At 50.2% G+C, this 24,632-nt stretch overlaps 2 protein-coding genes across 2 annotated transcripts; one reads left to right on the top strand and one right to left on the bottom strand.

Annotated features, from left to right (window-relative positions):
• Window positions 1–15,648: 15,648 nt before the first annotated feature.
• Window positions 15,649–17,467, bottom strand: LOC125527766 (uncharacterized). Its single transcript, XM_048692282.2, has 3 exons — window positions 16,504–17,467; window positions 16,048–16,424; window positions 15,649–15,951 (listed from the first exon to the last, which is right to left on the bottom strand). Exons 1-3 carry the CDS (start codon window positions 17,264–17,266, stop codon window positions 15,766–15,768), a joined length of 1,326 nt encoding a protein of 441 aa, XP_048548239.2. The 5' UTR covers window positions 17,267–17,467; the 3' UTR covers window positions 15,649–15,765.
• Window positions 17,468–17,868: 401 nt separating this feature from the next.
• Window positions 17,869–18,441, top strand: LOC147958357 (uncharacterized). Its single transcript, XM_087532105.1, has one exon. The coding sequence runs from the start codon at window positions 17,869–17,871 to the stop codon at window positions 18,439–18,441; it is 573 nt and encodes a 190-aa protein (XP_087388231.1).
• Window positions 18,442–24,632: the final 6,191 nt, after the last annotated feature.

Genomic DNA, 24,632 nt, shown 5'->3' with positions numbered 1-24,632 from the left:
ACCTATTCCGGAAGTTCTCTGGGAGAAGCCACCGATGGGTATGAACAAGCTGAACATCGATGCATCATATCTTGAGGGCGGTACTGGTGCTATTGTTGTTATGCTTCGCAGTGGAAGAGGAGAAGCGGTGTCTGGCGTGACTGAGTTGTTTGATCATGTACTCAACACAACTACCGCTGAAGCTCTTGCTCGACGAGGACTCAAACTAGTTGATGAGATTAACTGTGCTAGAGTGATTGAGAAGTTGGATAGTTTGGAGATCATAGAAGCTTGCAAATGGTACCATGGATGTTCTTGGCACACTGTGATGGAGGATTTTGCTTTCAACTTGCACATAAAATACCAATGCTTAGATTTCAAGATTGCCCTAGGGAAGCTAATGGCTTGGCACACTTTTTAGCTAGACATGCCTATGATTCAAAGTTGGTGTATTGGTGGGATGATGATCCACCTGATTTTCTCTTGCCACATGTGATCAATGATGTAACATTTTTTAAACTTAAATAAAGTGCCAAGAGTCTTTCTCTCAAAAACAAAACTCTTAGGTTTTAGATTTAAGGGTATGTCTACATCTAAAGTCGGTGTAGAATTTGTTATGTCGAAGTTATATTGGTGATATGTAAGAGCATCTCCAGCCGCGCCCCCAGGAAGGCCTCCCCAGACGATTTTTTTCGCGCCGGCGCCGAAAAAACGGCCCAGTCGCGCCCCCAGGAGCCCGATTTTCGCCGGCCTGGGCCGAAAACAGCGTCGGCGGACTCAGGCCGAACCCGGCGCGCTGAGGGGCGTCCGGGGGCGCAGGGGCGAGCTGTTTTGGCGCGAAAAAACCGCGGGCCAGCCGCGTCAGCGACACGGCGCCTCGTCTTCCCCCAACGGCCTCGGTTCCCGCGGGGAATCAATGGCAAGGCTGACCGCGGCAGCCTTGCCATTGATTCCTCACGGGCGGCGCGTCACGGGACGGCGCGCCGACGCCTCCCCTCCCTCGCACGCGTACACACGGGCGCGGCGCGGCTATATAGCCGGTGGCCTCACTCGCCTGTGCCCACACCAGCCCCGCCCCTCGCCGCCGCCCAGCCCCTCCCTCTACCTCTCCTGAGCGCCGCCGCCCAGCCCCTCCCTCTCCCTCTCTACCTCTCCCGAGCCCGTCGCCATGGCAGAACGTTTCCCCGGAGACGAGGCGGCGGCCAACGGCTTCGGCCGTCGTTCGCTGCGCGAACAGGAGTCCTGGCTCCTGTTCCAGGCAAACATCCTGGCGCCGCCGGACATGCGCGCCGGGTCGACGGGGTGGAGACTCAGCGACGGGGGAGTGCCCATTCCCCCGTTGCCCGACGCCATGGCCAAGCCCAAATACTTCGCCGAGGAGGTCGAGGTCGTACGCGCCTCCCTCACCGACGCCCAGCTCTCCCTCCCCCAGTACGCTGCCGACAACCACGCGGCTTGGGCGGCGTACTTCGGCCGCCGCCAGCAGGAGCGGTTGGCGTCCACCAACGGCGCGGCAGTGGTCGGCGGCCAGAAGAACAGCGAGGGCGCCACCTGTGGTGGGGCGTCCCCGGCCGCACACTCGAGGGCGTGCTGACGTACCTCGAGGGCGGCAACGACCCGCCGTTGGCGTACCCGGCGAGGGTGGCCGCCCCGGCGCACCACCGACGCGCCGAGCCATGGGCGCCAAGGAGGTTCCGGTCCTCCTCCTCTTCTTCCTCCTCGCGATCTTCCTCGCACTCCTCCGGTACTCCGGCCCTGCTCGGCGTCAAGGCCGAGCCCGCGACGGAGACGCCGCTCGGCAGACGCACTCGCAGGCCGGCATCGTCATCAACGAGGGCGGCCGGCGCGCCTCCTCGTCGTCTCCTCCTCCGCGCTTCGTCAAGCCAAAGACGGAGCCGGGGCTCGCGCCGGTGAAGAAGGAGCCGGCCGCGCCGGTGAAGACGGAGCTCGACGATGACGACGCGGCCCTGGAATGGGCGCGCAGGGACTCCATAGCGATGGAGAAGGAGCGCCTGGAGAAGGCGAAGGAGCGCCAGTGCGCCGCCCTACGCCGCTTCGCGGAGCGCCGACGCGGCCGCGACGAAGGCGGAGTCGTCGTCATCTGCGACAGCGACGACGACGACGCGCCGCCACCACCAGCCCGCGTTGGCGACGCCGGTCAGGGGTCCACCAGGGACGGCCACGTCAAGGAGGAGAAGTCCGACGGCGGCGGCGACGATGGCGGCGACGACGGCGACTACTCGGCGTTCAGCCAGTTTCTTTTTTAGATTAGTTATCTATTTTGCTATGTAATGAAAATCCGCGAACATGTCTAATATATGCCCAAGTTTGCCGAAATTTATCGTGTTTAGCCGAAGTTCGCCGAACTGTGCCGAAATTTGCTATACAAATTTTATTTTTAAACGCGCCTGGGGGCGGCCCTGGGGCCGGCGGCTGGGGACCAACTCGGCCCCAGGCCCAATTTTTGCACCGGCTCACCCCCAGGCGGCGATTTTAGGCGCCCCCTGGGGGGCCAACGGCTGGAGATGCTCTAAGTGTTTGGGGTTAGAAACATTTTCATTGAACATATATACGTGGTGGCATAGTTTTCGGACCCCCCCCCCCCTCCATGTAAGGGCATCTCCATGTTGTGCATCTTATCGGACACAGCAATGTCGGACGTGTTCGCAGATAGCAGATAGGGGGTGGCCATCTAACCCCATGCACCAAATGTTCGTCCCTGTTTTTCCCTATATATATCTAGAGCACGCACAATAATTAAAGATAAATATCATCCTTCGTCCAGAAATGATGTTGTGCAAATATCTGAATGCAACAATAATTCAAATATAGATATTACAATCCAAACATGAAGTTTTACAATAAAATGGTTAAAATTGAATTCAACTTTTTCAGACACATTTTTTACTTCGACCCTTGAAGCGCCCACAAATGCTTAGCCAGATCATTTTGAAGCTGCTCATTAATTGCTCGTTGGCTAATCGACAGATGTATTCGGATAAAATCCTCAAATGTCGTTGGATACTACTCTGAAAGTTGAATAAGATCAAGCATGCGCTCAAATTCCAGATGGTGGCTTGGGGGTCCAACACTTGGGCATGTCTGGCTACCCTCTTACTTCAGACAGTGCCACGAGCCATGCGGTGTCTTCGGCGGGTCCAACACTTGGGCATATCTGCCCACCCTCTTACTTCAGACAGTGCCACCAGGCATGCAGTGTCTTCGGCCGTTGGTTATCTCTAGTACTCCAATCCAAACACCTTGACTACTGCAGTAGCAAACTTGACTGTGGCTTCGAGACATGTGCTTTAGGGCATCCGGTGGTACTCGTCCCATGAATCTACAGTTGTGCCATAGGCATGTTGGAAATATGCCCTAGAGGCAATAATAAAAGGATTATTATTATATTTCCTTGTTCATGATAATTGTCTTTATTCATGCTATAATTGTATTATCCGGAAATCGTAATACATGTGTGAATAATAGACACCAACATGTCCCTAGTAAGCCTCTAGTTGACTAGCTCGTTGATCAACAGATAGTCATGGTTTCCTGACTATGGACATTGGATGTCATTGATAACGGGATCACATCATTAGGAGAATGATGTGATGGACAAGACCCAATCCTAAACATAGCTTAAAGATCGTATAGTTCGTTTGCTAGAGTTTTCCAATGTCAAGTATCCTTTCCTTAGACCATGAGATCGTGTAACTCCCGGATACCGTAGGAGTGCTTTGGGTATACCAAACGTCACAATGTAACTGGGTGACTATAAAGGTATACTACGGGTATCTCCGAAAGTGTCTGTTGGGTTGACACGGATCAAGACTGGGATTTGTCACTCCGTGAGACGGAGAGGTATCACTGGGCCCACTCGGTAATGCATCATCATAATGAGCTCAAAGTGACCAAGTGTCTGGTCACGGGATCATGCATTACGGTACGAGTAAAGTGACTTACCGGTAACGAGATTGAACGAGGTATTGGGATACCGACGATCGAATCTCGGGCAAGTAACATATCGATTGACAAAGGGAATTGTATACGGGGTTGCTTGAATCCTCGACATCGTGGTTCATCCGATGAGATCATCGTGGAGTATGTGGGAGCCAACATGGGTATCCAGATCCCGCTATTGGTTATTGACCGGAGAGTCATCTCGGTCATGTCTACATATCTCCCGAACCCGTAGGGTCTACACACTTAAGGTTCGGTGACGCTAGGGTTGTAGGGATATGTATATGCAGTAACCCGAATGTTGTTCGGAGTCCCGGATGAGATCCCGGACGTCACGAGGAGTTCCGGAATGGTCCGGAGGTAAAGATTTATATATGGGAAGTCCTATTTCGGCCATCGGGACAAGTTTCGGGGTTATCGGTATTGTACCGGGACCACCGGAAGGGTCCCGGGGGTCCATCGGGTGGGGCCACCTGCCCCGGGGGGCCACATGGGCTGTAGGGGGTGCGCCTTGGCCTACATGGGCCAAGGGCACCAGCCCCAAGGGGCTCATGCGCCTAGGGTTTCCAAAGGGGAAGAGTCCCACAAGTGGAAGGCACCCCCTAGGTGCCTTGGGGGGGAGGGAAACCTCCCTTGGCCACCGCCCCCCTAGGAGATTGGATCTCCTAGGGCCGGCGCCCCCCCCTAGGCCCTCCTATATATAGTGGGGGAAGGAGGGCTTTTCATCCACGCCTTTGGTTGCCTCCTTCTCCCTCTCCAACACCTCCTCCTCCTCCATAGCGCTTGGCGAAGCCCTGACGGAGTACTGCAGCTCCATCACCACCACGCTGTCGTGCTGCTGCTGGAGCCATCTTCCTCTTGATGGATCAAGAAGAAGGAGACGTTATGCTAACCGTACGTGTGTTGAACGCGGAGGTACCGTCCGTTCGGTGCTAGGATCTCCGGTGATTTGGATCACGTCGTGTTCGACTACCTCATCCCCGTTCTTTGAATGCTTCCGCTCGCGATCTACAAAGGTATGTAGATGCATCCGATCACTCGTTGCTAGATGGACTCATAGATGGATCTTGGTGAAACCGTAGGAAATTTTTTGTTTTCTGCAACGTTCCCCAACAGTGGCATCATGAGCTAGGTCTATGCGTAGTTCTCTTGCACGAGTAGAACACAATTTGTTGTGGGCGTTGATGTTGTCAACTTTCTTGCCGCTACTAGTCTTATCTTGCTTCAACGGTATTGTGGGATGAAGCGGCCCGGACCAACCTTACACGTACGCTTACGTGAGACCGGTTCCACCGACTAACATGCACAAGTTGCATAAGGTGGCTGGCGGGTGTCTGTCTCTCCTACTTTAGTTGGAGCGGATTCGATGAAAAGGGTCCTTATGAAGGGTAAATAGAAGTTGACAAATCACGTTGTGGCTTTCACGTAGGTAAGAAAACGTTCTTGCTAGAACCCTACTTCAGCCACGTAAAACTTGCAACAACAATTAGAGGACGTCTAACTTGTTTTTGCAGCAAGTGCTTTGTGATATGATATGGCCAAAGTTGTGATGAATGATGAATGATCTATATGTGATGTATGAGATGTTCATACTATTGTAATAGGAATCACGACTTGCATGTCGATGAGTATGACAACCGGCAGGAGCCATAGGAGTTGTCTTTATTTTTTGTATGACCTGCGTGTCATTGAGAAACGCCATGTAAATTACTTTACTTTATTGCTAAACGCGTTAGCCATAGTAGTAGAAGTAATAGTTGGCGAGCAACTTCATGGAGACACAATGATGGAGATCATGATGATGGAGATCATGGTGTCATGCCGGTGACAAGATGATCATGGAGCCCCAAGATGGAGATCAAAGGAGCTATGTGATATTGGCCATATCATGTCACTATTATTATTTGATTGCATGTGATGTTTATCATGTTTTTCATCTTGTTTGCTTAGAACGACGGTAGTAAATAAGATGATCCCTCATAATAATTTCAAGAAAGTGTTCTCCCTAACTGTGCACCGTTGCGACAGTTCGTTGTTTCGAAGCACCACGTGATGATCGGGTGTGATAGATTCTAACGTTCACATACAACGGGTGTAAGACAGATTTACACACGCAATACACTTAGGTTGACTTGACGAGCCTAGCATGTGTATAGACATGGCCTCGGAACACAGAAGACCGAAAGGTCGAGCATGAGTCGTATAGAAGATACGATCAACATGAAGATGTTCACCGACGTTGACTAGTCCGTCTCACGTGATGATCGGACACGGCCTAGCTAACTCGGATCATGTTATACTTAGATGACTAGAAGAGGGATGTCTATCTAAGTGGGAGTTCATTATAATTTGATTAGATGAACTTAATTATCATGAACTTAGTCTAAAAAAATCTTTACAATATGTCTTGTAGATCAAATGGCCAACATAGTCCTCAATTTCAACGCGTTCCTAGAGAAAACCAAGCTGAAAGACGATGGCAGCAACTATACGGACTGGGTCCGGAACCTGAGGATCATCCTCATAGCTGCCAAGAAAGATTATGTCCTACAAGCACCGCTAGGTGATCCACCCGTCCCACAGAACCAAGACGTTATGAACGCTTGGCAGACACGTGCTGATGACTACTCCCTCGTTCAGTGCAGCATGCTTTACAGCTTAGAGCCGGGGCTCCAAAAGCATTTTGAGAGACATGAAGCATATGAGATGTTCGAAGAGCTGAAAATGGTTTTTCAAGCTCATGCCCGAATCGAGAGATATGAGGTCTCCGACAAGTTCTTCAGCTGTAAGATGGAGGAAAATAGTTCTGTCAGTGAGCACATACTCACTATGTCTGGGTTACATAACCGCTTGACTCAGCTGGGAGTTAATCTCCCGGATGACGCGGTCATTGACAGAATCCTCCAGTCGCTTCCACCAAGCTACAAGAGCTTTGTGATGAACTTCAATATGCAGGGGATGGAAAAGACCATTCCTGAAGTATTTGCTATGCTGAAATCAGCAGAGGTAGAAGTCAAGAAGGAACATCAAGTGTTGATGGTCAATAAAACCACTAAATTCAAGAAGGGCAAGGGTAAAAAGAACTCCAAGAAGGACAGCAAGGAAGTTGCCGCGCTTGGCAAGAAAGCTGCCGGGAAGAAGCCAAAGAATGGACCCAAGCCCGAGACTGAGTGCTTTTATTGCAAGGAAAGGGGTCACTGGAAGCGGAACTGCCCCAAATACTTAGCGGACAAGAAAGCCGGCAAAACGAAAGGTATATGTGATATACATGTAATTGATGTGTACCTTACCAGTACTCGTAGTAGCTCCTGGGTATTTGATACCGGTGCAGTTGCTCACATTTGTAACTCAAAGCAGGAGTTGTGGAATAAGCGGAGACTGGCGAAGGACGAGGTGACGATGCGCGTCGGGAATGGTTCCAAGGTCGATGTGATCGCCGTCGGCACGCTGCCTCTACATTTACCTACGGGATTAGTTTTAAACCTCAATAATTGTTATTTAGTGCCAGCTTTGAGCATGAACATTGTATCGGGATCTCGTTTAATTCGAGATGGCTACTCATTTAAATCCGAGAATAATGGTTGTTCCATTTATATGAGAGATATGTTTTATGGTCATGCTCCTATGGTGAATGGTTTATTCTTAATGAATCTCGAGCGTATTGCTACACATATTCATAGTGTGAGTACCAAAAGATGTAAGGTTGATAATGATAGTCCCACATACTTGTGGCACTGCCGCCTTGGTCACATAGGTGTCAAACGCATGAAGAAGCTCCATGCAGATGGACTTTTAGAGTCTCTTGATTATGAATCATTTGACACGTGCGAACCATGCCTCATGGGTAAAATGACCAAGACTCCGTTCTCAGGAACAATGGAGCGAGCAACCAACTTATTGGAAATCATACATACTGATGTGTGCGGTCCAATGAGTGTTGAGGCTCGCGGTGGCTATCATTATGTTCTCACCCTCACTGATGACTTGAGTAGATATGGGTATGTCTACTTAATGAAACACAAGTCTGAAACCTTTGAAAAGTTCAAGGAATTTCAGAGTGAAGTTGAGAATCAACGTGACAGGAAAATCAAATTTCTACGATCAGATCGTGGAGGAGAATACTTGAGTCACGAATTTGGCACACACTTAAGAAAATGTGGAATAGTTTCACAACTCATGCCGCCTGGAACACCTCAGCGTAATGGTGTGTCCGAACGTCGTAATCGCACTCTATTAGATATGGTGCGATCTATGATGTCTCTTACCGATTTACCGCTATCCTTTTGGGGCTATGCTTTAGAGACTGCCGCATTCACTTTAAATAGGGCTCCGTCGAAATCCGTTGAGACGACACCGTTTGAATTATGGTTTGGTAAGAAACCTAAGTTGTCGTTTCTAAAAGTTTGGGGATGCGATGTTTATGTCAAGAAACTTCAACCTGAAAAGCTCGAACCCAAGTCGGAAAAATGCGTCTTCATAGGATACCCTAAAGAAACTGTTGGGTATACCTTCTACCTCAGATCCGAAGGCAAGATCTTTGTTGCCAAGAATGGATCCTTTCTAGAGAAGGAGTTTCTCTCGAAAGAAGTAAGTGGGAGGAAAGTAGAACTTGATGAAGTATTACCTCTTGAACCGGAAAATGGCGCAACTCAAGAAAATGTTCCTGAGGTGCCTGCACCGACTAGAGAGGAAGTTAATGATGATGATCAAGATACTTCTGATCAAGCTCCTACTGAAATTCGAAGGTCCACAAGGACACGTTCCGCACCAGAGTGGTATGGCAACCCTGTCTTGGAAATCATGTTGTTAGACAACGGTGAACCTTCGAACTATGAAGAAGCGATGGCGGGCCCGGATTCCGACAAATGGCTAGAAGCCATGAAATCCGAGATAGGATCCATGTATGAAAACGAAGTATGGACTTTGACTGACTTGCCCGTTGAACGGCGAGCCATAGAAAATAAATGGATCTTTAAGAAGAAGACAGACGCGGATGGTAATGTGACCATCTATAAAGCTCGGCTTGTCGCTAAGGGTTATCGACAAGTTCAAGGGGTTGACTACGATGAGACTTTCTCACCGGTAGCGAAGCTAAAGTCCGTCTGAATCATGTTAGCAATTGCCGCATTCTACGATTATGAGATATGGCAAATGGACGTCAAAACGGCATTCCTTAATGGTTTCCTTAAGGAAGAATTGTATATGATGCAGCCGGAAGGTTTTGTCGATCCTAAGAATGCTGACAAGGTGTGCAAGCTCCAACGCTCGATTTATGGGCTGGTGCAAGCATCTCGGAGTTGGAACATTCGCTTTGATGAGATGATCAAAGTGTTTGGGTTTACGCAGACTTATGGAGAAGCCTGCGTTTACAAGAAAGTGAGTGGGAGCTCTGTAGCATTTCTCATATTATATGTAGATGACATACTTTTGATGGGAAATGATATAGAGCTCTTGGACAGCATCAAGGCCTACTTGAATAAGAGTTTTTCAATGAAGGACCTTGGTGAAGCTGCTTATATATTAGGCATCAAGATCTATAGAGATAGATCAAGACGCCTCATAGGTCTTTCACAAAGCACATACTTTGATAAGATATAAGAAGTTCAATATGGATCAATCTAAGAAGGGGTTCTTGCCTGTGTTACAAGGTATGAAATTGAGCTCAGCTCAATGTCCGACCACGGCAGAAGATATAGAAGAGATGAGTGTCATCCCCTATGCCTCAGCCATAGGTTCTATTATGTATGCCATGCTGTGTACCAGACCTGATGTAAACCTTGCCGTAAGTTTGGTAGGAAGGTACCAAAGTAATCCCGGCAAGGAACACTGGACAGCGGTCAAGAATATCCTGAAGTACCTGAAAAGGACTAAGGAAATGTTTCTCGTTTATGGAGGTGACGAAGAGCTCATCGTAAAGGGTTACGTCGACGCTAGCTTCGACACAGATCTGGATGACTCTAAGTCACAGACCGGATACGTGTATATTTTGAATGGTGGGGCAGTAAGCTGGTGCAGTTGCAAGCAGAGCGTCGTGACGGGATCTACATGTGAAGCGGAGTACATGGCAGCCCCGGAGGCAGCACATGAAGCAATATGGGTGAAGGAGTTCATCACCGACCTAGGAGTCATACCCAATGCGTCGGGGCCAATCAAACTCTTTTGTGACAACACTGGAGCTATTGCACTTGCCAAGGAGCCCAGGTTTCACAAGAAGACAAGGCACATCAAGCGTCGCTTCAACTCCATTCGTGAAAATGTTCAAGATGGAGACATAGAGATTTGTAAAGTACATACGGACCTGAATGTAGCGGATCCGTTGACTAAACCTCTCCCTAGAGCAAAACATGATCAACACCAAAATTCCATGGGTGTTCGATTCATCACAATGTAACTAGATTATTGACTCTAGTGCAAGTGGGAGACTGTTGGAAATATGCCCTAGAGGCAATAATAAAAGGATTATTATTATATTTCCTTGTTCATGATAATTGTCTTTATTCATGCTATAATTGTATTATCCGAAAATCGTAATACATGTGTGAATAATAGACACCAACATGTCCCTAGTAAGCCTCTAGTTGACTAGCTCGTTGATCAACAGATAGTCATGGTTTCCTGACTATGGACATTGGATGTCATTGATAACGGGATCACATCATTAGGAGAATGATGTGATGGACAAGACCCAATCCTAAACATAGCTTAAAGATCGTATAGTTCGTTTGCTAGAGTTTTCCAATGTCAAGTATCCTTTCCTTAGACCATGAGATCGTGTAACTCCCGGATACCGTAGGAGTGCTTTGGGTATACCAAACGTCACAACGTAACTGGGTGACTATAAAGGTATACTACGGGTATCTCCGAAAGTGTCTGTTGGGTTGACACGGATTAAGACTGGGATTTGTCACTCCGTGAGACGGAGAGGTATCACTGGGCCCACTCGGTAATGCATCATCATAATGAGCTCAAAGTGACCAAGTGTCCGGTCACGGGATCATGCATTACGGTACGAGTAAAGTGACTTACCGGTAACAAGATTGAACGAGGTATTGGGATACCGACGATCGAATCTCGGGCAAGTAACATATCGATTGACAAAGGGAATTGTATACGGGGTTGCTTGAATCCTCGACATCGTGGTTCATCCGATGAGATCATCGTGGAGTATGTGGGAGCCAACATGGGTATCCAGATCCCGCTGTTGGTTATTGACCGGAGAGTCATCTCGGTCATGTCTACATATCTCCCGAACCCGTAGGGTCTACACACTTAAGGTTCGGTGACGCTAGGGTTGTAGGGATATGTATATGCAGTAACCCAAATGTTGTTCGGAGTCCCGGATGAGATCCCGGACATCACGAGGAGTTCCGCAATGGTCCGGAGGTAAATATTTATATATGGGAAGTCCTATTTCGGCCATCGGGACAAGTTTCGGGGTTATCGGTATTGTACCGGGACCACCGGAAGGGTCCCGGGGGTCCACCGGGTGGGGCCACCTGCCCCGGGGGGCCACATGGGCTGTAGGGGGTGCGCCTTGGCCTACATGGGCCAAGGGCACCAGCCCCAAGGGGCTCATGCGCCTAGGGTTTCCAAAGGGGAAGAGTCCCACAAGTGGAAGGCACCCCCTAGGTGCCTTGGGAGGGAGGGAAACCTCCCTTGGCCGCCGCCCCCCTAGGAGATTGGATCTCCTAGGGCCGGCGCCCCCCCTAGGCCCTCCTATATATAGTGGGGGAAGGAGGGCTTTTCATCCACGCCTTTGGTTGCCTCCTTCTCCCTCTCCAACACCTCCTCCTCCTCCATAGCGCTTGGCAAAGCCCTGACGGAGTACTGCAGCTCCATCACCACCACGCCGTCGTGCTGCTGCTGGAGCCATCTTCCTCAACTTCTCCTTCCCTCTTGCTGGATCAAGAAGAAGGAGACGTTACGCTAACCGTACGTGTGTTGAACGCGGAGGTACCGTCCGTTCGGTGCTAGGATCTCCGGTGATTTGGATCACGTCGTGTTCGACTACCTCATCCCCGTTCTTTGAACGCTTCCGCTCACGATCTACAAAGGTATGTAGATGCATCCGATCACTCGTTGCTAGATGGACTCATAGATGGATCTTGGTGAAACCGTAGGAAATTTTTTGTTTTCTGCAACGTTCCCCAACAAGGCAAGTATTCTTAATGCAGCCGTGCATTTCTGGTAACCAGAGAATCCAATATTTCCAGTAACATCATACTTCAAAATGAAGTAGTCATCATAGGCCCTGACACCATTGTAGAGGCCGGCGACCGAACACATTCTGTCTCTTCTGGAATTGACGTCGGAAATAGGCCTCAAATAGCGCATCAGGGACAAAGTAGTCGTCCATCAGCATCACGCGCCTTGTGCCCTATTCTGATTCATCACCCGATGCCCCTTGATAGATCCCTTGAAATTGAGAACATGCTCCTCCGCACATTAGGCACTTCAATAACCGCATGCATCGTCGCCATTCATTCTCATATTCGTTCTCATCTGATGTGGGCGTATAAATGAACTACACATAGAAGTGCTCCTCATCGGAACCCATCATCTTTGCTTCAAAGTAAACAACAATACCATCAAAAATTGGCTAAATGTGCAGGGGCAGAGGGTACCTGGGCGGCGGTCGGACCAAGGATGGAAGGGATGGTAGTCAGACCAGGCGTCCGGTTGCAGCGGCGGAGGTCTGCTAGGCCTAGCGGTGGTCGGTATTGGATTACACAGGTACAAAAGCAAGGCGAGGGATGTAGCCAGAAAATCGGGGCTCCTGGCAGGGTTTTTGGGTGGGCCGAGGTGTCAAACGCCTACGTGGTGGCTTCCCGGATGCCCGAAGACCCCCTCTAGATTTTGCTTCTCTTTTGCCAGAATTTGGATGTGTAGATCGATGCACGGACGTTTGATGCACGCGTTGGATGACAAAGGGCTATGCTACACACATGGACAGGTTATTACGGGGTTTACGGATGTGCTTAGATGTGACAGCTTGATTGGACAAAAATTATGGTGAGGGGCCCACCCCCACTGAAAATAGGGGGGAGAAGAATTGTTATAGATAGATCCGTAAACACCCCGTATTACTCCGTTGGTTTAGCATTTTCGGATGACAAAAGGTGTCCAGACTGAGTTGTCCGGGCGTTTACCAAAGTTCTAATGGACAGTTGTGTTTCCCTAACTTGGTGATGGCATAGTTTGCGGGCATACACTCTACAAATGTCAAACCATATGAAAATAATTTAGCATGTAGGCAAATCATACATTCACCATGTCTCAAAAATTCGGATTTAAATTAGACCTACAACTCTAGAATAAAAAAAAACAATTCATGCTATGAATTGTGCTGGTTCTAAATTGGGCCACAAATTGGGCCCACTAACACGATTTACAGTTATTGTTTCTGCTTCTCAAATTATAGTTTGAATTAGCTTTTGAATTTCAGTGACATGGTACGCCCTCCGTCCTATAATGTAAGACTTTTTTGACATTATGGGACGGAGGGAGTAGATATTTACATTATGTCTGGGTGCTAAAATATTTTTTATTTAGTTGGAAACTTGTAGAGTGATTTCCGGAAAGCCGGGGCGTGGCTGGCACAAGTGGCTGCACGTCCTATCAGCTCAGAGTTAAATGTAGCCCACTCGTCTCACGGGAGAAAGCAAATTTTGTACCGTGCACGAGTGCAAGGTAGCGCTGCGCATGGCATGCATCACCGAGACACCGACCACGGTTGCCTCCCAGGAATGAGTATTCAGACTTCAGAGACTGGCTGTGTCAAATGCATATCTTACTCTCTGCCTGTCTTCCCCCGTTCATGCATACAAGACCTTTGAGCTGAAGAAAGATCGATAAGGTGAATGAGTATTTCTCAAAGCTGAAATTTCGCCATGGAGACTTGAGGACTACGCTCCTTTGTATTTTTTCAGAGTCTACGAACCAATCTTTCGATGCCAGTTCAATGAAGCACACGGTTGCAAACTCGATCCCGTGCATACCCTCGCCCAGATGCGTCCACGTGTTCCGTGTTTCCATCTGACGACCGCTGCTCGTTCCGCTCTGTTCGTCCGCTCCCTCGGCTCAGAAGGTTAGCTCGGCTCCAACACGTGCGATCCCTGACGAGCCAAGGCCGGCTATCGTCTCGCAGTCGCCCTTACTGCCGCCGCCGCCTAATCCTCCGTGGCACGTCGCTGGTTCTCAGATCCAGTAAGTCGCTTTCTTTCGCCGCAGAACCCAAACATGCCGCACGATCGCCTCTCTCGCCCAGAACTGGTAACCCCCTCCCCTGTTATTATAAGTTTCTGAATTTTTGTGTTTCCTGTGGACTTTCCCTGCTAGCATGCATGTAGTTCCTTCAGAGACGAGGTTTGATTTTGTAATCGCACATGTTAATCGAATGTTTTGATTGAAATCGGCACAAAAAAAATTGGAGAATGCCCAGCTCGTAATTGATTGGATCATTTGGCTCGATCACTCAAACTACACAGTCAAAAATCGCATCACTAGGTTCAGACTGAAGAGAGTGTAGCTTTCAGGAGGACGAACTGTACAATTATTTCGCTCTGTCTAACAACTATCTGACCAAACTCATATGCACTAATAAGCTGATGTAATTTGTGCAGGTGTTTGCAGCCATCAAAGAGAAGTTTTCAAATTGTATGAAGGAGTCCCCCTGGTACAATTATTTAAGATGATAGGCAATGGAGCAAAGAGTACCAGGAGGCCATCTACTTGTGCAGCGGTCATGCTCCGCCATCATTCTTCTGGACGAAGACTCACAAGTACACAACTGGAACAACACAGCTGACGCCAAGGAAAAAGGAAACAATTGAACAAGATGCAATGTTTCCTGATGAGTAGACTTAAGGGTAGGATTTTGAGATATTGCAAATCTGAAAGTACAGTAGAATTCATGAGAAAATGTTGTACCGGTCTATAGCTGATTGTTCTCCCTGAAAAATATCCAACTATAATGTACAGTTGTACACCGTATCTTTTCACCTAAAATACATATGAATGATTTGAGATATTCACTTTGATGGGTGTGTCATTAGAGAATACGCTATTTTTTGGTGTTGTCATTTAGTAGGCCCAAACTCAGTTGAAAGAAGACAACACTATCTGTCTGAAAATTCAGATGTATTGCAGATTTGCAGTGGAATCCATGCTCCTGTGTTTATGTGATACAAGTGGTCGGCGAGCCATCGTGGTCGGTGGTCGTCCTTGCGAGCCACAATGACGGATTCCAGCAAGGTCGCTCCTGCCCTTCTCGACGGTAGTGCATCTTTGAACTGCGGCAGTGCCCGCGGCGGCCATGGATGTCCTTCCGGACTGATGCAGCCATGCATAGGAGAGGACGACGATGCGTTTGGGCGTGAGCCAGACATGGTGGTGTCTTCGCCCGGTGCATTGAGCGCCAGTCCTGTGTTCGCTCCGCCGCCGCCAGCCTGACCAGCGTTGATCAGATCGCCGCTGGATGATGGAAGCATCAGTCTGAATCAATCACGAAGATGCGTATAGATCTGGAAGGAGATCACGGCTGCATAATGGTGGGAGCCGGATTGTGTGCAGTTCTTGCAGCCGAGCGCAGCCCAGGGAGCCGGGATCGCACGTTTTGGAGCCGAAAGAACGTTTCTGAGCCGAGAGAAGGGACGAACGGAGCGGAACGAGCAGCGGTCGTCGGATGGAAACACGGGACAGGTGGGCGCATATGGGCAAGGGTATGCACGGGATTGAGTTTGCAACACGGAATTTTTTTTCCTTTTCTTTGCGCACGGGACAACGAGGCTCGTAGCGACGTGGCCTCGTGTCCTCCGTGCCGCTCTCCTACCACTCTTCCAGCGCTCCAGCGCGCGCCCCTCTCGCACTGTCCCGCTCCGCCCTCGCCACGGCGAGCTCGCCCTTCGTCTCCGCCAGCTGCTTCTCTAGCGCCGCGACCTCCGCGTTCCGCGCCGCCAGCTTCTCTTCCAGCTCCAGCGCGTAGCCCAAGGAGGAAGACACGTAGTTCGCCGCCTGCAGACAAATCACAATGGTCGATCAGACTCCAGAGTCCAGACATACGCCAACCAGTGAAGAATTTGACATTGTATTCACTGGCATACGGCATACCTGGAGGATGGCAACATAGCTCGCCGCGACGACATCCGACGGTTCGTTCGCCGCAAACATACGCTGCTGCGGTGGCGCGACCGTGCCCTGCAGCAGCTCCCGTGCAGCCTCCCAGTCCGTGCCGTCTCCGTCGTGGCTGATGGGGAACCCCGGCGGTGGCGAGCGCATCCCGGACAGCGGCGCGTTCAGCAGAGAACGAGGCGGGCCCTCCTCGCTGTTGGCTTCCTCCCGATTCCTCTTCTTTGCGCACAACGGCGGCGACCCTGGCGCGTGGCTGCCCGGCTCGGCTTTCACCTTCTTCGCCGACGCCGACGCCTGAGCGGCCGCCTTCTCCGCCAGCATATTCTTCATCATCTCGTAGACAGAGGGATCCATGCCTAGCACTCGATAGGCAGCAACATCAGAGCTCGATTAAAAACAGGGGAATCGGAGTGGTTACGGACGGTGTTCAATTACCTTTGGAATCGGAAGCAATGCGAGTAAAAGAAGGCGTCGGCGGCGGCGGCGCAGATCCGGCAGGTGCCATGGCGGCTGCAAGGTTGCTGTCGGAGAGACATTTGTCGATGTCAACGGCGCCGCCGGCGTAACTGCGCAGTAGCTTCGCCGCGTGTTTCTTCTCCTCGCTGTTAAGTACCGGCTCCGTGAAAGAGATCTTGGACGGCTCGCCCCACTCCACGGGGAAAGGCCACGGCTCCGGCGACGAGAGGAAGAAGAACGAGTTCTTCCAGTCCTTGATGCAACTCGGCATCCCCCTGAAGCGCAGGCCGGAGGTGTCCCTGGAGCGGAAGAAGTAGCACCCCTTGTGCTTGTGGCTGAGTTCGCACAGCAGGAAGAAGTGCCGGAACACGGCGAGCGACGGCGGCACGCCGGCGGAGTGGCAGAGCACCAGGAAGCCCGCCGAGATGCGCCACCCGTTGGGCGTGAGCTGGGTCGGCGCGATGCCGAAATGGGCGAGCACGTCGCAGAAGAAGGCGTGGGGCGGGACGCGCATCCCGGCCTCCAGCGCCTCCGCATACACGCAGACGCACCCCGGCGGCGGGGGCGAGCTCGCGCGCAGGTCGCCGGCAGGGCGCGCGGTGTACCGGTCCCTGGGGACGCCGTACCTGTCGCACACCGCGTCGACGTCGTGCTGCCTTCGCAGGAACGAGACGGCGCCGTCGGTGTCGCCTTTGGTAGCGTGGTGGTCCGGCTCGACGGAGCACGAGGAGGACAAAGGCATGGGGTCCGGCTTGTCTTCCTCTCGCAGTGGCAGGAGTGTGGCAGACTGGTAGTGGAGTGTAGTGGCTTCCCGAGGGGCCTAGCCTTGTGGTGGTGGACGCGGACGCTCGATGTCCTCTCTAGGCCAAGGCAGGACGCCCCCATCCAACGGATAGTCAAAATGAATCAAAGCTCCATCCATCGTGCAAACTAGCACAGGTCCGCTGGCAAACAAGTATTCTTAGAGCAACTTCAACGGGCCGACCCAAACGGACGGTGTTTTTGTCTGTTTTTTGTCCGTTCGAGTCAGCTGCCCGCCCGTCGTCCGTCCTTTTTTAGTTTTGGGTCGGCAGTGCGTCTAACGGACCGACCCATTTCATGACCGCGCGCGTTTTAGATCATGCCGTCGTCCCGATTTTGGCGCACCAGTGTGCGGGAAAGGTTCGCGCTCGCGGGGGAAAGCGGCCTAGCGCGCGCTGGTTTTGGCGCTCCAGTGCGTGGGAAAGGTTCGCGCGCGCGCCGCGGCCAGCGCTCGTTATAAATAAGGCGCTCCCTCCACACTCTGTCCGCCGCCCACTCTCGCCGCCTCTGCTTGCCGCCCACTCTCGCCGCCTCTGCGCCACCATGTCGATCCGCCGCCTGGTCGCTTCGGATTTTCGCGGAGTCCGCAAGCGCCGCTCCGGCGCCTTCTCCTCCGAGATCTGGTTTCGCGAGAAATGTCTCATCCTCGACACCTTCGACACCGCAGAGGAGGCGGCCCGCGCGCACGACGCGGCGGCGTGCCGCCTCCTGAGGCCTCGTCGGGATATGAATTTTCCCAACATGTCGAGCCAGCGGGCGTATGATCTGGCGCCTCTCCCGCGGCTTTTCACCGACGAGGATCATCGTGTCCACCAGAGGCGGCAGCATCGCCTCGCCATCACGGAGAAGGACGTGGAAGCCTTGGTGGTGTGGCGCGGAGGCTTCCCGCAGGACATCGTCGACGAGCGCCAGTTTTACAAGCAAAGGAGGTTGGAGAGGGACGCGAGGAGGAGGGAGCGAGCAGATGACAAGCGTTCGCGGAAGCAGGCAGCTCAATTGAAACTGAAGCTACGAGAAACGGCGGGTTGGGACTTTGAAGACAAGGCGTATGCTGACACCTACATTCAGACGTCGGAGAAGGACATTACCGAGTCGGAGTTAGAAATCGACGAGTAGTGATCTTTTCTTTTTATCTGTGTACGCTAGAATTATCTATGTATCCATTTTTATCTGAAAAAATGGCCGACGGTGTCGGCGACGTAGCAGGCGGGCGAGGGTGTGAATGCAATGTGCCACCGACCAAAGGGGCCCGGTGAGGAAAGAGGGCGAGCACGCGCGTCCGTCTTGTGTCCGCGCCGATGCAAATCAGGCTAAAAAATGGGCCGAAAATGGGTCGGCAGGCGGACGAAAACGGACGCGCGTCCATTTGGATCGGCGCGTTGAGCCGGCTTTTTTGTCCACGCCAATCCAAACCGACGGCCGCGGACGAAATGGGTCGCACCATTGGAGTTGCTCTTACCGCCTCTTTTTCTTATGTCACACTAAAATTTCACTTTTATCACTTTTAGATTTTAATAATGCATCACAATTGTCATTTGATGACAAAAGCAAAAATTTCGTAGCCACAATTATGATACATTGTCAAATCTAAGTTTTTCAAAAGTTAAATGTTTTTCTTTTCATTTTTGTCACAAAATTGCAGTTGTGATACATTACCAAAAGCCAGGAGTAACAAAAGCAAAGTGTCAAATTTTAGAGTGGCATAAGAAAAATTAAGAAAAAATATGTGTTCAACATCTATAATACCTAAATAGTTCATCCTCACTATCTTATTTCTCTTGACACACAGTCTATCCACATCATCAAATAGGCTCCACATGTGAAGTCACTTTTTTACTCTCTATTAATTTTTCTATAATAATTTCTACCACGCTGCATTGCACGTATTATACGTGGAAGACAAAACGAGGGCCTATCCATCTTCTTCCATCCACTATGACATAGGCCTTTCATCTCTCATCTGGGCCCTCTGCTTTGTGTCCATATAATGAGCGTGTTGCTTCCCCTCGAGTCTCAAGTCTCAACCCATCGATCCCTCTCTCCATCTAGAAAGAAAAAAACAATCCCTTCCGTGAAGGGTGTGGAAGCTGGGCGGCGATCTTTGCTTTGAGTGCCTGCCTGTCCGCTTGGATCCGATGACTCTTTTTCTCCAGCACGAACGCCGGTCCGCCCTGCCTCCCACTACTGACTACTCTCAAGTTCTTGCACGACCCACCGGTCCCCCTCACCTGCGATGGCGCTCGGGCTTCGGCACGACCGCCGATCTCCCTCCCCTCCGGCGGCTCTCCGAGATTATCTCATGCAGCAGTCCCGTTGATGTGGGCTCCTCCAGCTATGGCTGTTGGTCTTCTTTCCTACAGCTGCTCGGACACGGTGTTGATTTGCCTTTCGTCCTCCCCTAAATATTGTCTTCATTCCAACAAAGCTTGCTCCAACGCCGCTGGGGAGGTTGGTTCCACCAGTATTACTGAGTCGGCTCCCTTTTTGGTCAGGACGGTCGGGAAGGAACGACGTGATGATAAATACTGACTAACTTTGAATCTGCAAACTTGCGGTTCTGAAGGAAATATGCCCTAGAGGCAATAACAAAGTTGTTATTTATATTTCCTTATATCATGATAAATGTTTATTATTCATGCTAGAATTGTATTAACCAGAAACTTAGTACATGTGTGATACATAGACAAACAGAATGTCACTAGTATGCCTCTACTTGACTAGCTCGTTGAATCAATGATGGTTATGTTTCCTAACCATAGATATGAGGAGTCATTTGATTAACGAGATCACATCATTATAGAATGATGTAATTGACTTGACCCATCTGTTGGCTTAGCACGATGATCGTTTAGTTTATTGCTATTGCTTTCTCCATAACTATACATGATCCTATAACTATGAGATCATGCAACTCCCGAATACCGGAAGAACACTTTGTGTGCTACCAAACGTCACAACGTAACTGGGTGATTATAAAGGTGCTCTACAGGTGTCTCCGATGGTGTTTGTTGAGTTGGCATGGATCAAGATTAGGATTTGTCACTCCGATTGTCGGAGAGGTATCTCTGGGCCGTCTCAGTAATGTACATCACAATAAGCCTTGCAAGCAATGTAGCTAATGAGTTAGTTACGGGATGTGGCATTACGGAACGAGTAAAGAGACTTGCCGGTAACGAGATTGAGCTAGGTATTGAGATACCGACGATCGAATCTCGGGCAAGTAACATACCGATGATAAAGGGAACAACGTATATATACCTGGCCAAACCTCGGGCCAGGCCGGGCTTCTGGCCGGGCCTAGCCAAGCCCGAGCCAAAAAACCTGGGCCCGAGCCCGGCCTGGTGTCACGCCCTCGATGCGGCTATAGCTCCCACGTGTCGAGGCACGACTTAGAGACATAACCGCATTGAAAGCAATGTCGCAAGTTAGGCAATCATCACAACATCCCATGTAATATAGATAATAAAAGGGGGGATACATAGTTGGCTTACACTCGCCACGTCAATCAAAGTACATAAATAACATACATCATCCAAACACTCATGGCCCGACTACGACGCCAAAATAGAAGAAAACCCAACATGTGACACGGTCCCAATCACCCCCAACTGGGCACCACTACTGATCATCAGGAAAGGACACATAGTATCGCTGAGAGTCCTCGTCGAACTCCCACTTGAGCTCGTACGCGTCACCTGGAGCGGAATCACCTGGACCTGCATCTGGTGTAATAGTAAACTATGAGCCACAGGGACTCAGCAATCTCGCACCCTCGCGATTAAGACTATTTAAGCTTATAGGAAGGGTAAGGTGAAAATAAGTGGAGCTGCAGCAAGCGACTAGCATATATGGTGGCTAACTTATTCGTAAAAGAGAGCGGGAAGAGGAGGCAAAGCGCGAGCGAGAAGCTAGAGGAACAACCTGCGCAAGCATTACTCCAACACCGTGTCCACTTCCCGGACTCCGCCGAGAAGGGGCCATCACGGTAACACACTCGGTTGATTCATTTAATTAAGTTAAGGTTCAAGTTATCTACAACCGGACATTAACAAATTCCCATCTGCCCATAACCGCGGGCACGGCTTTCAAAAGTTCAATCCCTGCAGGGGAGTCCCAACTTAGCCCATGACAAGCTCTCACGGTCAACGAAGGAATAGACCTCCACCCGAGACATTCTGATCAGACTCGGTATCCCGGTACAACAAGACATTTCGACAGGTTAAAACAAGACCAGCAACACCGCCCGAATGTGCCGACAAATCCCGATAGGAGCTGCACATATCTTGTTCTTAGGGCACACTCAGGTGAGCAAGATGTCGGGTAAGCCAGCCCAGAGTTGCCCCTGGTAGCCTCGGACATCGCTCAGTGAGACCAACACTCAAAGGAGCACTGGCCCGGGGGGGTTAAAAATAAGATGACCCTTGAGTCTGCAGAACCCAAGGGAAAGAAAAAGGGCTAGGTGGCGAATGGTAAAACCAAGGTTGGGCATTGCTGGAAAAGCTTTAATCAAGGCGAACTATCAAGGGGTTCCCATTATAACCCAACCGCGTAAGGAACGCAAAATTCCGGGAACATAACACCGATATGACGGAAACTAGGGCGGCAAGAGTGGAACAAAGCACTAGGCGAGAGGCCGAGCCTTCCACCCTTTACCAAGTATATAGATGCATTAAGATAACATATCAATATAATGATATCTCAACAAGTAATAAATGTTCCAACAAGGAACGGCCTCCAATCTTCACCTGCAACTAGCAACGCTATAAGAGGGGCTGAGCAAAGCGGTAACATAGCCAATCAACGGTTTGCTAGGACATGGTGGGTTAGAGGTTTGACATGGCAATTGGGGGGCTGACAAGCAAATGGTAGGCATCGTAGCATTGGCATAGCAAAAGAGCGAGCAAACTAGCATAGCAAAGATAGTAGTGATTTCGAGGGTATGATCATCTTGCCTGCAAAGCTGTCAGAGTTGACTGGATCCTCGAAAGCAAACTCAACGGGCTCCTCGTTAGCGAACTCGTCTCCCGGCTCTACCCAAACAAGACAAACAAGCAACAAGGACACAATCAACCACGTGCAAGGATCAAACAATAAGATGCAATGATGATATGCTATGCGGGATGCAAAATGCAAGATATGATTGGAAATGCATGAACCTGGCCTCAACTTGGAAAACCAAGTGTGCCACTGGAAATATGGGATGAAATCGCTTGAAAACGATATAAAGAACGCCGGAATCGGAGTTACGGTTTGGAAATGGCAATCGATTCAAATATGACACCGGTCTGCAATTTACAGCAAGTAGGCATCTAAATGCAACGAAATGAACATGCTACAGCACTCAAACATGGCATCAAAATACATGGCAGGGAAGCATTAAAGATGCTTAACAAAAGTCTAGCACTGAGCTACGGCCAATTCATCCATTAACAGGTTCAAACAAGCATGGCAAAAACGCAAATGGAAAACAGATCTCAGACTTAGTGAAATTAACACTTGTCTGAAATTTCAGATCATATAGCCCTCTTCGGAGCAACAAAACAACATGCTACAGGACCTGAACATGACAAAGTAAAACATGGCATGGAGCTTCTCAAATATCTTAACAAAAGTCCCTTAGTGACCTTGAGCCAAAAGGGATCGGAAAATATACTAACAAGCACACGAACATAGCAAAACATAATCAGTTTTCAGACTTAGTGAAAACTGGGACATGCTGAAACATATCTCATGAAGACATGTTTACGAGCTCGATGCACTCACTACGGAGCAAGTCATGGCAAGACAAGCATACATCCATTAAGAAGGCACAAAATTCAAGCTAGACATGGCAAGAAAAAAGGCATAGCATGCACGGATCAACTACAATAACATCGGCAAAATCGCAAACGAGTTGACGATCTGCCCAGATTCACAACGAAGCAAAAGTAGAGCTCGATTGACTCAAGCTAGGGTGCTCCATAATTGCAAACAAAGGCATGGATGGATATAGCACTACAATATTAACAAAACTCCTTTACTGATCATCCTCAAAAGAGGCACGGGTCACTAGGAAACAACACGAACATATGGCATCATGAACTAAACAATCCCAGGACTTAGTGAAACTACTAAGTCCCTGAAAACAGATTTACCGGGTGCCTCACTTTGCAAGCTTGCACTAGTCACCACATACATCACAAAAATACATGGGTTGCACCTCTGGAAAGATGACAAAACCGTTAACAAAACATATGTAGAACTCATGGGCATATCATGCACACAACAATCATGGCATAAATGACAAAAGTCTAAGATGAAGTAGCAGATCTGACAATTAACTCAAGTAGCCCTCTTCTAACAGCATTTCGGGAATCAAGATGACCTCAAATGAAAATGATGCAATGGAATGAAATGATGTACTCTTTGGGACGAACATTTTGATATGCTATATGTCCAAATCAGAGCTACGGATGCGGAGTTATAGCATGCCAAAGATTGCAAAAAAAATAACTGAGAGAGGCAAAAGTCAACCCCCAACTAGGGTTTACTGTAGCGCGGATCCAGATCTGGCGACTCGGCACGGATCCCGAGGTTTGTCGGTGACACTGTTCACCGAAGGTCGCCGGAGGTGGTGGTGGTGGCCGGAGCTCGTCGCGGTCGGAGGAGGACGCCGGAATCGAGGCGGCGGGGTCGCGGCCGGGCGCGGACGGGACGACGCCGGCTCGGGCGACGAAGCCGAGGCTTCCCGCGGGCGGCGCCGGCGACGAAAGCGGCGATGGCGGCTCTGGTGGCCCACGGCGGCGCGGCGAGCGGCGTCGGGGAGGAGAAGGGCGGCGGCGGCGGAGTGGATCTGGGCCGCGGGGGCCAGATCTGGGCTCCCGAGCCGGCGCGGTGGGTGGCGGCGCGCGGCCATGTGGCAGGCGGGGGTAGGCGGCGGCGGATCCGGACACGTCCGGCTCGGCGCGGACGTTGTCCGGCGGCGGCGGAGATCTTTTTTTTAGGGTTGGACGGGGAGAGATCCGGATTTGGAAATGGGGGAGGTATAAATAGGCATAGAGGGAGCTAGGAGAGTCCAAATGAGGTGCGGTTTTCGGCCACGCGATCGTGATCGAACGCTCTAGATGATGGAGCAGAGTTAGGTGGGTTTTGGGCCAAATTGGAGGGGTGTTGGGCTGCAACACACACGAGGCCTTTTCGGTCCCTCGGTTAACCGTTGGAGTATCAAACGAAGTCCAAATGATACGGAACTTGACAGGTGGTCTACCGGTAGTAAACCAAGGCCGCTTGGCAAGTCTCGGCCTAATTCAAAAATGTTTGATCCCCAC

The sequence above is a fragment of the Triticum urartu genome, chromosome 7A, assembly GCF_056163025.1.
Source record: "Triticum urartu cultivar PI428250 chromosome 7A, HENAU_Tu73, whole genome shotgun sequence".
Taxonomy (NCBI): domain Eukaryota; kingdom Viridiplantae; phylum Streptophyta; class Magnoliopsida; order Poales; family Poaceae; genus Triticum; species Triticum urartu.
The sequence above is the reverse complement of the archived record's forward strand: the minus strand, read 5'-3'. Positions and strand labels throughout refer to the sequence as shown.

What these genes read in the sequence shown, in the direction of transcription:
- LOC125527766 (XM_048692282.2), bottom strand. Translation starts at nt 17,266, where the DNA reads ATGCCTTTGTCCTCCTCGTGCTCCGTCGAGCCGGACCACCACGCTACC. An exon ending in CATTGCTTCCGATTCCAAAG is followed by an intron (nt 16,425 to 16,503) that starts GTAATTGAACAC and finishes ATCGAGTGCTAG; the next exon opens with GCATGGATCCCTCTGTCTAC. An exon ending in GCTATGTTGCCATCCTCCAG is followed by an intron (nt 15,952 to 16,047) that starts GTATGCCGTATG and finishes ATTTGTCTGCAG; the next exon opens with GCGGCGAACTACGTGTCTTC.
- LOC147958357 (XM_087532105.1), top strand. Translation starts at nt 17,869, where the DNA reads ATGTCGATCCGCCGCCTGGTCGCTTCGGATTTTCGCGGAGTCCGCAAG.